This window comes from Zeus faber (assembly GCF_960531495.2).
Source record: "Zeus faber genome assembly, chromosome: 7".
Lineage (NCBI taxonomy): Eukaryota > Metazoa > Chordata > Actinopteri > Zeiformes > Zeidae > Zeus > Zeus faber.
Window position 1 is genome coordinate 26076198 of NC_137203.1, and position 14967 is coordinate 26091164.

The window sequence follows — 14967 nt, forward strand, 5'->3', positions numbered from 1 at the left end:
ATTGCACACTTAGAACACAATGGGCACATCCCTTCGACGCAAATGAACGAGTCCTAAGTAGAATACAAGTAAACAAACCGAACACCGAGGCCATGGATTTAAGAACACAATTTTGGCTTTATTATTTTGCAAAGGAAACCTCAGTGATCCAAAAATGGAAAAATGGAATAAAGTAAACATTTTAGTTTGAACATTTACATTAAACGTGTAATTGACATCGAATTAGCAGAACTCTGAATAAATAATAGGTACTGAGGTTCAAAAATATCCCTGTAACTTTTTAATAGATCACAAAATAACTGTTACAAGTGAGTGTCGAAACATTTAGAGGAAGTGTAACCTGTCCGCCAGCTGGATGGCAGGTTCAGAGTGCAGGAACTGTCCAGATAGGTAGGCCAGTTTATGGGCGTATTTGCATGGTGCTGGGACACGTATAGTGCCGGGCCAGTTCCAGTACAGGTGGCACATTTTGAAGGTCAGCCTGGTGTGGAAGGTAGCATGTCAACCCAATATTTTTCACTGGTTAGCCATGTTGATGATTTGATGGATTTGAGTGTAAAAATGAAAGTACTTATATTATCAACATACCTCTTAAATACCACCCATTTAACATTGCTCAAACAAGTCTAAATTTCATCTTCAAGTCACGGCGTATCAAATAGGGCTGAACGATTTGGGAAAATAATCTAATCGCGATTCTTTTTGACCAAAATTTCAACTTGGTATGCAATTTTTAAAAAGTTCCTTATCTTCTGTATTATTCATTAAACAAGCAATAAATCAGTCTATAGTACGACAACACAACATTGGATACAGTCAACATAAAACTGCTCTCTCTTGTAGGCCAGGTTATGTGTTATGATGAAATTAGATGAATCGATGCAGCCCTACTGGTTGGATTGTGCAACAAATTTTAATTTATTTGTTTTATAAATCGCAGGCTTTGCGATTTGAAAATTGCATTGTTAAATTGCGATGTCGGTTTGAAAATGACTAATCGTTCAGCCCTAGTTTCAAATGAAATTGGGAATGTCCATTCATCTCTGAGGGCAGCGTGCCCAGAGTACATTGGCAGTACACCTAGTTTTAGCCATAATGCTGAAAATGTGCGCTATTCCCTTTGAAGACTAATATCTATATAGCAGGTATGTCTTATTTACTTTACCGTTGCAAGTGGTCTGGGGTAAGATTTGCTGTATTATAAATACAGATGTAGTGTGTCGGAAGGCCACAGCCCTGGCGAATCTGATGCGCCAATAGGTAAAAGTCCATCCTGTATTAAAAAAAAAAAGAAAGTAGAGACTATTAACAGGGTAGTATTATCAACAGACTTGTAAGTAAATACAACATGGTAGTTATTTAGATATGGTTCATGTCTTCATGCATGGAGCCAAGAATAATTTTGAATGGCTTTTAACTTCAGAATTATGTTAATTGGTAGAAGAGAAAGGTGGTTATCCGCAAACACAGGTTGTCAGCAATAGAAACAAGTTTTTGGTCTGGCTACAGATAATTTTAGCCATGAAAAATAATTGGACCAACCTTTCTTCCTGAGTCAGAGTGTGATCCAGCACAGTTCCAGGAGGAGGGGCAGCAAAGCGGTTTCCATCCAGGTTGTGGAGGGTGGTGTTGATGCGCTTTTGCACCACAATGAAGACCAGTTTGGGCTCATAGTTGGGGAAAGTCTGAAAGCATTTGAGCAGCTGTGGGATCTCATAGGCCTCCACAACCTTCAACTGGCTGTCTGACACCCCATCTCGGTACACCACGATTTTCTCTGGTAAATTGTGGTTCACCTGAAAAGACAGGGGATTACATCAATGTGGGGTTAAGGGGAGAGAACGCTCATGTAATTTAAATGTACATTTTCATCATGGTTTAGTTCTTGCTTTACTAACAGCAAATGTTTTCCTTTTTTTTTTTTTAAATTCATTTACAATCTTGGGCTCTTGGAGAGGATGATTGGGGGGGGGCTTTTACAGGCAGAAAGCACAAAAATACAGAGAGAGATTTAGGTGTTTGAAGTTCGCAAGTAAAAAAGGCCTTTTTTTTCTTCAGCCTGTGACGTTACAGGTGTGAGTCATGTCTCCATCACAGTGCAGTAGCAGGGGGGTAGTCAGACGTCACAGCTATTTCGAATGGTAAAGAACTGTGCTTGTGCAGATTGGAAAGTCCAGCTGTAACAATAAAAATATATAATCAATAAATAACACAGCTAAGGCCGTGGGTTGACAGTGCCTGCACAAGCACCTGAGAAGTGGAGCAGAGTGGCCGAAAGTCTCCCGTTACAGAAGTGCAAGATTTATTATTTATACAAACCAAATAAAATGTTATTTTTTGTGTATATATGTTTTTTTGTTCAAGGAGGAAACAAAGGAAAACAGGCAAATCAAACAGATGAGGTGCACCAGTCTCTGTGCCCCTGAGCAAAAAGATAAGGTTCATTTTTATTTAATTTTAGAGCGATATCCCAGTGGGATGGAGCGGAAGCCTCTATTAGTGATGTTTACATTTTTCATTTCATACAAGGAACCTCGGAAATAAATTAAAACGGGTCTCCCCTGTTATGCACGGGGAGACTGTTACGTGGAGACAGACTAGCTTTTAAGGTGGGTGTGGCTAATTACATTAAAAAAAAAAAAAGTCCAGCTGTAATTCCAAGTAAAAATATGACCCAGTGAAAATGTGTCAATGAAATTGCCACATAATTTCCCCACACATGAATTTACTGTGTATCCCAACCTGCAAGATGCCCTTTAAGTCAAGTCAAAAGGACCCATCTTTCATGGACAAACGGGGCGCAGAGACGCTGTCCTTTAAAAGATAGGCTATGTTTTCAATTTATATTTGATTTTTTTCCTTTGTTTACTACTTGCACAACACCTGTGCATTCCATGCCGCATCGCGCCCATCACTCAGTTGTTTTCTCTAACTTTACTGTAGTCTGTTGGTATGGGACTTAATTCAGTAAAAGCTGGATAAAAAATAAATCTGGATAAATCCTATACTTTTGTAACAGGAGACTTGTCACTCCACAGAGCCATCGATACCCTCCACTTCTCAGGTGCTTGTGCGGCCTCTGCCAGCCCATGGCTTCAGCTGTGTTATTTATTTTGTTTTTATTTTACATTGTTAAAGATTATTTGTGCAGAGTGACTAACACTCTGCTACTGTGCTGTGGCAGTCAGTGAGACTACGTTCACCCTGTGTGACATCTAGGGCCGAGATATAAAAAAAATAAAAATAAGAAAAGCCCTTTACCTGTTAACTTAAAAAACCTACATTTATAGTAGCCCTTGCTGCCTGTAAAAGTTTGTTTTAAAGCCATCTTCACAAGCTCATGATTGTAAATTAATTAAAACATGGAACCTGATAGTTGCTCTTTAAATGATCAAGTCGCTGGAAATACACTTCAAAACAAAGAACTTGATGAAATAGGACCACCAGTAAACATTGGTGCATTTGTTGTCAACCAACGGCGAGGAGTAGGGGGTTGAGGTCTGTAGGTTGGTGAACAAGCATTGCATCCTGTTCTCAAGTGTCATTTTTGAGCCATATTGAAGGTGAATTAGGCATCATAATGGATTTTGGTGACTTGAACAGCAACAACTGGTCCGATTTTTTTGTTTTCACAGTTTGAAGCTCAAAAGCAAAATGAGGCTACTAGGATTAGAAAATATCTTTGGCAGTGAAAGTACCCATTTGCCCAATATAACAATGAGGCAAAGGTCAAGTATTTCCAAATGTGTCTGTTGACTGTTCACAAATATAGCACAGGACAGTATCCAGTTCATCAGGATGATTGGGGATATCCCTTGCGTCACAAATATTGTGGAAGTGCCATAAAAGCTTAATCTAAACCTCTTATGTCATCACTGAAGAGAATGGCTAAGTCCATAAAATAAACCCACACAGCTAATTTCAGCCCCAAATAAACTCATTATACAAATGACTTGGAAAATAAAACAAGTGAAAGTATTTTGTATGCCATGACTTGGAGAGTGCATGCAACATGATCTTCAGCATTAAGTCAAGACTAGATGTTTCTACTCTAAAGCCCCCTTTCCCACATGGAATCCGTAACATTTCTGGAGAAAAACATATCTGGCAAAGGCAGTAGGTTTATGGAAAAGTTCTGTATGGAGTCTGTTCCTACATAGGTGACTGTTACGGATACATTACGTAATGCTCGAAAGAGGTGTTTCATATCACGCAAGACTAAGCAACAGAATCTGTTTTTAGACCAGTGCTTCGCACCCCGCCCTGCGGACTCTTCCCTCCGCTGACTGAGAGGGGACAAATCTCCTGTCACCGGATGCAATAACCCGAACCCAATGTCATTAAATCAGTGTGATCATTCTCAACCTGTCCTATACCCTCTGCCTCCCGAGAAGGAACTTCCTCCATCTGTTCTTCCTCTCCTGTCCGCTCGCTCTGGCTCTGTGCTGCAGTGCAGCCAGCAGGCAAGCAAAGTGCTTGTGCACGAAGTTCCCGCACTGCATCTTTAACTCTAAAAAGACACATCTAGGCCCTCCAGTGGCATTTTTAAGAAGTAAAATAATAACATTGAAGAATATAAAGACCTGTCTCCATAGAGCAGCTGAGCTCCACGTTTCTGACTCGCCATTTTTCCAAATGTTTTTTTTTTCTTCCCGAAAACAAGTAACTTAAAATAACTGTACACTTTATGGAGCATTGAGACCCTTTCCCACATGACGCCGATACAGAACATTGTCAGTAGATTTAAGGCTTTCAGTGCAAATGGGAAAGGGGCTTTATACTGTCAGATTCATCCATGGGCAGATCGATGAGGTACAAGCCATGGCACATGATACTGTGAAGCCTGGGAATATGGACAGCACACGGTAGCTACCTCACATGTCGAATGCATTTATCAAAAGCTGAGGTGTCGGTGAAGAACCCCAACCTTGTTCTTTCCTTCAGATAAATTAGAGCGTGAAGCAGTACAGGATAACCCTCAGCATCCATCTGATATTGGATGACCTCTATTTATTTGTCACATACAAATTGCACTGTGCACCGTGTAGCTGTACAGCAAATTATTATTATTTTGGCATTTGCAGAGACCTCTGGGCATAATACAAATAGAAAATAGAATAGAAAATTAAAAAATAAATCAAAATCTATACAGCACTTAAAAAGCCCCCAGAAACTATATATCTCTCTCTCACACACACACACACACACACACACACACACACACACACACACACACACACACACACACACACACACACACACACACACACACACACACACACACACACACACACACACACACACACACACACACACACACACACGAGAACTGAAAAATGGCAAGGAATATATAAAAAACCAACGGAGTGTTACGGCAATGAGGTGGCCCCAATAGTATATGATATGACAGTTCAGTGAGTATCCTTATGGCCTGGGGGAAGAGGCTCTTTGAGTCTCTGTTCTGGTCTTGTGACTGCGGAGGCATCTGCCTGACTGCAGCCATTGGAATAGTTCATGGTTAGGATGGTCTGGATCCTTAATAATCCCCTTAGCCCTGGTTCTGCACCACCTGGTGTGTAAGTCCTGTAGGAGGGGCGAGTGTCGTTCCAGTGGTACGCTCAGCCGAACCTACCAACCTGCAGGGCTTCGTGGCCCAAGAGGAATAGTTCCCACACCATGCAGTGATGTACCCTGACAGGATGCTCTCAATGGCACAAGGGTAAAAGGTTTTCTGGATCTTATCTAGAGACAGTAATAAAGGTGATGAAGGTGCTGCCGTCACCAGAGTCTCCGCAAATGTTCCATGTTCGTTTTACTACACCATGTCTATGTTGTGAGGTAGTCTTTAATGGACAACTCAGATAGTTCAAGTGAGGCGAGCAGGAACGTGAGAGGGCCGCAATATTCCTGGGGTCACACAAGCTGTTGTTGACCATGAAACAGACTCCACCACCTTTGGATTTCCTGGACTCTGCTGTTCTATCCATATGGAAAACGGAGAAGAATACCATAGGGTAAATAGTTTGGTTTGGCACAGTGGGAGTCAGTCATGTTTCAGTCAGGCAGAGGATATTGGTATTTCACCTCCCATTGGAATCGGATCCTTGCACTGTTAGGCCCATGGCCTCCCAGCACCACTAGAGGCCGCTTTTGACCCATCCTCCCTTAGGCCAATTTCACACACCTGGGATCAATTACCTTCATCACCCACACAGTATTTATTCTCCAGCTCCCCAGTCACTCATTGCCAGACCGTCAACTAGCTTACCCAAGTTGTACTTCTACTGGCCAGTTCCTAGTTCCTAGCTCCTAGTTCCAAGCTCCTAGTTCCAGCGCTTGTTCTAAATTTCTAGTTTATGTCTCCTTGTTTCGTCTTCCCCTTAACCTGCTTGTCTCCTCTCATCGACCATTGGGCCTCCTCTCGTCCCTCTCCATCCAGCCCGGTTCCCCGTCTCTCCACCCGGATCCTGGTCGTGCGTTGGGTCCCTCCTAGCTCTGGTCGTAACATGCACTGATGTTGCTCAGTTTGTTCTCCAAAGATTGGACATTGGCAAGCAGAAGCCGAAAACTCAGTCTCCGACTCCAGTCTCGTCGTGAGCTGCGTTTCTTCCTTCTTTGCAGCGCGTCTCCATTGTTGTTCTGGTGTGCACCTTGCAGAATCTCCTCCGGCAACAAAGAGGTGGATAAGAAGTATGAAAACTGGTGTGTAATCCGCAATCCAATGTCCATAAGTGTGCTGCGGTCGAATGTGCAGAGTGCCGATGAAATTGGTGCAGAACAAATAACAAAAAAACAAAGTAAAAGTACAGTCTAAATGGAGCTGCCAGGTATGCAGCTGGACACGGCCGCGCCATCTTGAAACACTTGAGCTCAGTCTGCCGTTCCAGAGTTCCAATGACCTTGCAGATGGTTACCGATGTGCTACAAGTAAAACACTATCTGGTCGCATTGCAGGTGAGGCAAAATATTTTACATTTACTTTATCTCTTTCCAAATACCATTTAGTGGTGAAACAGTCATACTATTTACATAATGTGTCACAAACTGTGAAGATACCTATGTATGAAGAAGATACTTATGTCAAAACGTAAACACTACTTTTTCCATTCCCACAACAGACTCCCCGGTTCAAGGCTCCAGCACTTCATCACTCTAGTCCACCACAAGCAGACACCGACACAGCACTGTCAGACCTGTATGAAATGTTGTACGGATTTCAAAACAAACATCCCGATGCGGCTGTGGTGGTGACTGGAGACTCTAACAGGGCGAACCTTAAAAAAGTTCTGCCTAATTTCTACCAACACATCGCATGTGCCACCAGGGGAGACAGAACTTTGGACTATTGCTACACAGCGTACAAGAACGGATACAAGACCCTCTCGCTCCCTGCTTTCGGGAAATCAGATCACACCACGATTTTGCCGGTTCCCGTTTACAGGCCTCTGATCGTTCGAGAATTGGTGGTGAAGAGGGAAGTGAAGCGGTGGATGGACCAATCAGAGGCTGCGCTTCAGGACGCTCTGACGTCGACTGGGACATGGTCCAATCAAGTTCAAGTGATGTCAGCGAGTTTACGGACGTAGCGTTGAGCTTCGTTGGTCATTAGCGGACAGCATCGTTCCCACAGTGAAAGTTTGGACATTTCCAAACCAGATAAATCGATAAATCCATTTGCTGCGCTCTGAATGCTTGCACGGCCGCCTACAACGACGGACTTGTATCTCTTCTTCTTCTTGTATCTTTATGTCTTGTATAACCAGCTAGCCCCGATGCTCAAACCAATAATCAACATCTGCCTGGCTGAATGCTTGCACGGCCACTTACAACAACGGTCTTGTATCTTTATGTCTTGTATAACCAGCTATCCCCGACACTCACTACAATATTCAACATCTTCCTGGCTGAGTCAGTGGTCCCGTCCTGCCAGGCCTACCGTCGTTCCTGTCCCGAAGATCGCCTCTCCTGCATGCCTGAATGACTACCTCACCTCAGTGGTCATGAAGTGTTTCAAGAGGCTGATTAAGGATTATATATGTACCTCCCTCCCCCGCACCTTGGACCCGTTGCAGTTCGCATACCAGCAGAACAGATCCACGGATGACCTGGTTTCCCAGGTACTGCACACCACGCTCACGCACCTGGATGGCCGGAAGGGGGCCTATGTGAGTTTGCTGTTCATCAATTATAGTTCAGCTTTCAATACCATAGTCCCCACCAGACTGGCTGTCAAGCTGAAGGAGCTCGGACTGAATACTCCTCTGTGTGCCTGGATCCTGGACTTCCTCTCAGCCCGGCCCCGGGTGGTTAGGGTGGGGAAGAACATGTCCAGCTCCCTCACCCTGAACACAGAATCCCCCCAGGGCTGCGTCCTCAACCCCCTACTGTACTCCCTGTACACACATGACTGTGTGGCCAGGTCCAGCTCCAACACCATCATAAAGTTTGCTGATAAAGTTTGCGGTTGTCGTGGGCCTGATCACCGACGGCGATGAGAAGGGCTACTGTGAGGGGGCGACTGACCTGTCACCCTAGTGCCAGCACAACAGCCTCCACCTGAGCGTCAGCAAAACTAAGGAGCTGATTGTGGACTTTAGGCGTGGATTACAACCGAGGACGCACACGCCCTTGGTGATTAATGGGACTTCTGTCGACAGGGTGAGCAGCTTCAAGTACCTGGGAGTCCACATCACAGATGATTTAAAATGGACTTTACAAACAGACACTCTGGTGAGAAAGGCGAGGCAGCGTCTTTACCACCTCAGGCAACTGAGGAAATTCCGGGTCTCTGTTACGATCCTCAAGTCCTTCTACTGTGGAACATTTGAGAGCATTCTGCCAGGCAACCAGGCATCACGGCCTGGTATGGGAACTGTACTGCTCAGGACAGGCGGGCCCTGGAGAGGGTGGTGCGTTCAGCTGAACGTACCACTGGAACTACCCTCCCCTCCCTGCAGGACTTATACACCAGTAAGTGTAGTAGCAGAGCCTGCAGGATCATGAAGGATCCTCATCACCCCAACAACGGACTGTTCCAGCTGCTGCGGTCAGGCAAGCGCCTCTGCAGTCACACAGCGAGAACAGAGAGTTTCTTCCCGCAAGCCATTAGAACTGTCAATGCTGACCTCACCAGGGGTCCTCACTGAGCTACACACATAGGCTCCACTACCTTACTGTACTGTATGTTGCATACTGTACCGCATACTGTGTCACTGTTCTGGGTTGTTCGGTGTTACCGTATTGCTGCGCCGTACTGTTGTATACTGTGCTGTATATCTCACAAACACTGTCTCATTTTATTCACATGCCACTTTAATACACATATCTGTATATACATTAATAGTCTATCCCATATACATCAGCCTATCCTCTTTATCTATTTTGTACCCCCACCCTGTATTACCTTTGAGTTCTTATTTTATTCTATAGTATTCGACTTACTGCGTCACGTTTTAGGAATCAGTTAGTCAAGTAGAAATTCATAGGTAGCTATTGTGTTCAGTCAAGAACATATTGTGTGTAATCACCAGGTGGGTTGCATTGACATTTCACTGCATATATATATGAAAGTACGTATATGTACATATGTGACGAATAAACCTCTTGAATCTCCTTGAAAAGAAAACTCACCATCGACTTCTGCTCTTTTATATCAACTCGCTTTGGAGGTGGTGAGATGGATATTCATCCTACCTGTTTTCAAACTGGCCAGAGGACACAGGGGAATTGGCAACGTTTGGTATCAGTGAGCTCTCTAAGTTCATTGCACACTTACGTATGATCCCCTTCAGGCCCGAAGTGCTTTTGAGTCGAAGGAAGTAGAATGACATGAAGGTGCAGGTTCACAGATGTTCCAGGCACATGAACTCTTGAGCGTATAACAGTGCTAATGGAGATCATGCTTGGGTTACCAAAGAATTCCTCAAAGTGTGAATGTGGATCCTCAAGCATGACAATAAGCAAGTGTGACTGGAGAGCATGCCACACAAATGAAAAGATGAACCACCGCCTACAGATAGCAAGCCCACCACCTGCCACCTCAAGATTACACTGTGGAGAGGGCTGTTTCAAAGTGGTGACGCAGCGGAGACAATTTGGACCATTAGACCTTATTGACGTCATTTTATTTTACCTCATAGTACTTCTGCAGGGCAGCCAGAAGGCACACCTGGAAGCCACTGATCATCTCCTCGTGTGGGGTCTGGAAGGTTACTCTGGAGTACCACCGCGTCAATAAGCTGGAAAAGAGTTCATTTTAGATGCATTTATTATTTGTAAGTCAACATTGGTATATGACAAAGGGTTGTGGTCTGACTTTAATCAGCAGTTGTGCAAGAACAGTGAGACAATAAGAGAAAAATCCATCGTTACCTAATGAAACAGAAAATGTTTGTCTGGGTTTTCAGATCCCATGTACAGGCAGGACATTTGAAAAAATGATGATTAGCATTTCATAGGGTCTGGCTCTGCTGCTCGCCAAGATGATTCACTATTCAGTTATTGATCGCTCCAACGGTTGGTCTCATTTAAACCGTAACCATCACAGCAAATGTAAGTGATTCAACCTACCCACCCTGCTGACTTTGGGAAAATATTTTGAGTACCACAATAGTGTAACAGGGAGTCTCCGTGGCATTTACTGCAGCTAAATTACTCCATCAGTTATTCACACCGTAGCGTTTCTTAAAGAGGATAATCACATCGTATGCGAGATTCTACGGCTAACTATATACAGTATACAAATTCATCTCATTAGGATATACCCCTTGAAATGCATCATCTCGTAAAGTTACCGAACATGTTCACCAATTAGAGGCGCATTGATTGCAATTTTCTTGGACTTATATTCCTATTTCTGAATTTTAAAAGTCTGACCTGCCAATTCCGATCTGCTCCACGTCAATGACGAATACATTTCGTGATCTGATCACGCTTACATGATAGGACAGCTGCACACATGGACTACTGCTGCATATTTCAGTTACCACAATCGTGAGATTGATGATTTTAACACTATTATTGTTCATTATTCACTATAGAAGAATAAAAGAACATGAAACAGTCACTGAGTTCTAATAAAATATAATATGGGACTATCACCAAGTCTCAGCATAATGCAACCTGTAACTGGACAAAACATAACTAACATGGAAATGTAAAGTTCAAACTTTTATATTACTATTATATTAATATGGTGCTTGCCATTCCAAAATAAATTGCAGTGATTGCAAATAATAAAAAATTAATAATTATAAGTGGCCGACTCTTGTCACCCTCGTTCACTGGAAGACCTCCTTCGTTCACCTCCACCGTTCACCATTAAACCAACTGAATTCAATCGAACGACTCGTTTTACTGAGTGACTTGTCAAGAACAGTCTCAAAAAAGAGTCGACCCTTTCATCACGAGTGAAGCTCCACTGTCACAGCGATAGATATGCAGTCTGCACAATCTTGGAATATTGTCAGGCAATAGATAAATAATTTATCGAATCTTCTTTGTTTACCTTGAAGAAAGAGATCTAATCTGTCTTTCGTACGGGGCAGACGTGTTTTGTTTTGCTCTCCGCTTTGCCTCCATTTTCACCATCTCAGCACCCTTTTCCTGCTAAAACGCTTAAAGAAACAGCAGCTCCATCTAACAACTGGAAACTTATTTTACAACTGTTAATAAAGGATTACTACCAGCACCAGCTCCAGTGGACACAGCTCCCCTCACATCAGTAAGCTAAGCTAATTAGCAGCAAAATGCCCCCCTTCTCAACAGACGACTTCCACAAACTTCTACAGAAGATTGCAGTATTGGAAACCAAAATTCACCGGTTAGAAATGAATGTGGAAGTGAATGGACTACATGGGAACGACACCACTTTACCATGGACTGAAATCAGAAGACAAGATAATGCTAACAAACAGCTAATAAGCACCAACAAAACGGCCAAGAAACAGGAGGGCTGTGTACCGGCTAATAAATCTCCATTCCTGGGACTCGGTGCGAGGCCTAAAAGTATTACCCTGGGAAATGAGAGGACGACTAACAGGCAGAGCCCAGGACCGGCTGGCCCGCATTATCATCCAGGCATAGTGCCTCTTCAACCCCTGTCCTTTGTAGGACACAACCGTGGACAGCTGCGAAAGGGAGAACTAGCAACCAACCTCTTCAACAACAAAGTGTGCTACTGGAGAACAGATTTGCTCCACTGTTGCAGGCCCCTGGATATCCGTGTGACGACCTGGATAACATCTCATCTTCACACAACAAGGTAAAGACAGTTACTCAGAAGTAAAAGGCTACAGGGAAAGCTAACAACAGAGTCCCAAACTCTGATTGTGAGTGACTTTTCTGTGAAAGATGTAGGAAGCATGTGCAGTAATAACACCAAAACACTGTGGCAGTTCTGCCTGCCACACGCCACCCAAGTGGCGTTTCCATGGCCCTCCAGCACAGAGACACAGAAGACGATGTTTTGTAGACACCAGTTTATTGTAGAGAGGAGGCTAGGTGGAATTAGCCAGGAGTAGATTAAACATGTCATGACAGGGCTCCTATCCTGAATGAGTGTGTGGATGGCAGTTTTACCTGCTGCTTATTAGACCAACAAGCAGCAGGTATGCAGCCACTCTGACCCAATCACCTAGATCCAGGTCAGGTGTGGCTGCTCAACCAGACCATCCCCACACCACACTCTGCTTTCCCAGGGATATGGTCTCTGACATGAAAGAAAGAATCCGGCATATCGTGGCTGCAGATCCAACTGTGTAAACCATCATAGAGCACATAAAGACTAATGATGTTGTGAAACAGTCTGAAGTACCGAAATAAGACTTTATTGATCTGTTGAGCTCTTTGAATGCTGAGGTGATTATCAGTGGCCCTCTACAGTACCACCAATCAGAAGAGGAGTTGAGAGATTCAGCAGATTGTTGGCACCGACTACATGGATTTCAACCATTTATTGCCAATTTCAACTTTTTCAAACCAGGAGTAAAACTTTATCATCTCTGACTTAACTTCTTCACCCCCACAAACCACATCCAGGTCACCCTCCTCTCTAGTCACTGCCCCCCCCCCCAGTTCACTGACCAGCTTGAAAGAGCAGGTCACTGCTGGGACCAAACTAACCCCCCAGCACTTCCCCCGCCGTACTCCAAATTTTTTTTCTTGAGCCCCCCTCAGCATCCACCTCCACCATTGGCATAATCGTCACAGTTACAACGCCCACTACCCCCCCTCCCTCCACGACACTATCAGAATCATCAGTCTCTCCAGCCTGATGAAATCACAGGACGAGTTTGAGTTGCCATTCTGTTTAATGATTCCCTCAAAGGAAAGCAGATATCTTATGGAAATTTAGCTTCTTTTGAATATGTGGCTCTTCAGTTGAATTCCTCCTCTTGAGCCGTGTTCCTAAATATTTACAGGCCACCTAAATACTGTGGATCCTTTTTTGATGACCTTGCTGAACTGCTGTCTATAATCTGTATTGACTTTGATTGTGTAGTTATTGGTGATTTTAACATCCATGTTGACAACCCCTAGAACAAAGAGAGTTCTTGATAACTATGAACTGACACAGCATGTGACAGAGCCCACACACAAGGGCCACACTCTCGACTTAATCATTTCTAAGGGCCTGAACATTTCTAAGGTGGTGGTGACTGATGTTACTCTCTCTGATCATTCCAGTGTTTTCTTTGAGAGTACCATCTCCGTGCACACAAATGTTCAAACAGAAGTCATCACTGAAAACACCAGTGAAATATTTATTCTGGCTCTCCCACACCAGCCCTCTCCTGGGTCTCAGTCAATGAGCTTGTAGTTAATTTCAATTCTAAAATTAAAAGTGTTATTGATGCCATTGCACCCACTAAGGTAAAGGTGGTCTCTGGTAAGAAAAGATCTCCATGGAAAAGTGTCACTGGTAAGAATAGAAAAAAAAAAAAAAAAGAGTGTCGAAAAGCTGAATGCAGCAAGCGAAAAACAAATCCTTGTTTATGATGACATCTATAAAGAGACACTTCGCATTTATAATTTGAAATTGAGAAATGCAAGGCGCTCCTTCTTCTGTGACAATCGCCAAAAACAATAATAATGCACGTGCCTTGTTCACTACTGTCATTAGACTAACAAACCCCATGGTCAGTAGCCTCTAAACTTCCACCCACCAGGGCCTGCAATGAATTTGCCTCCTTCACAGACAATTCAGAAAAGTCGACATGCAGTCATCTCAGGTACAGGATATGTGGTGTCCACTAAAAATCTATTCAAATACCATGACACAATTTGACCTGATCAACCATAAAAACTTGGAGGACATTATACAATATCTGAAATCCTCCTTCTGCGTTGATATTTTGCCAACAGGCTTTTTCAAAAATGTTTAAAATTGCATGGTCCCAGATCTTCTACAAACTGTCAACACGTCTCTTCTCTCAGGTTTCTTCCCATAGGCCCTAAAAGCAGCATCAAGCCACTCTTAAAAAAGAAAAATCTAGACACCTCACTAATGAACAATTATAGTCCTATATCAAACTTCCCGTTTTTAAGTAAAATCATTGAAAAATATGTTTTTCAACAGCTGAACAATTTCTTGGCACTACACAACTGTTTTGATGTCTTCCATTCAGGATTTTCGACCACACCACAGGGACTACTTTTGTTCAGGTTTGCAATGACATCCATCTCAACAGAATTTCCGTATTTGTATTATTGGATCTCAGTGCTGCATTTGACACGGTTGACCACAAAATATTAGACCGACTGGAAAACTGGGTGGAACCTTCTGGAACAGTACTAAACTGGTTTAAATCCTGCTTAAAGGACAGGGACTTCTTTGTGTCTACAGGTAATTACACATCTGAGGGGACAAAAATGACGTGGAGTTCTCCAAGGCTCTATTCTGGGGCCTCTTCTGTTTAACATCTACACACTCCCACTGGCTCAGATAATGGAAAACGGCAAAATATG

The 14967-nt window shown here is 43.4% G+C and overlaps 1 protein-coding gene across 1 annotated transcript in view; it reads right to left on the reverse strand.

Annotated features, from left to right (window-relative positions):
* Positions 1 to 324: 324 nt before the first annotated feature.
* The window catches only part of piwil2 (piwi-like RNA-mediated gene silencing 2), a gene marked incomplete at both ends in the record, with an annotated part of 33938 nt that continues 19295 nt past the window's right edge, over positions 325 to 14967 (reverse strand). The window contains 4 exons of the mRNA XM_080004306.1: positions 325 to 481; positions 1166 to 1273; positions 1543 to 1796; positions 10133 to 10238. Of these exons, the coding sequence (XP_079860432.1) occupies positions 325 to 481; positions 1166 to 1273; positions 1543 to 1796; positions 10133 to 10238 (625 nt within the window). The remainder of the gene's footprint in view (positions 482 to 1165; positions 1274 to 1542; positions 1797 to 10132; positions 10239 to 14967) is intronic.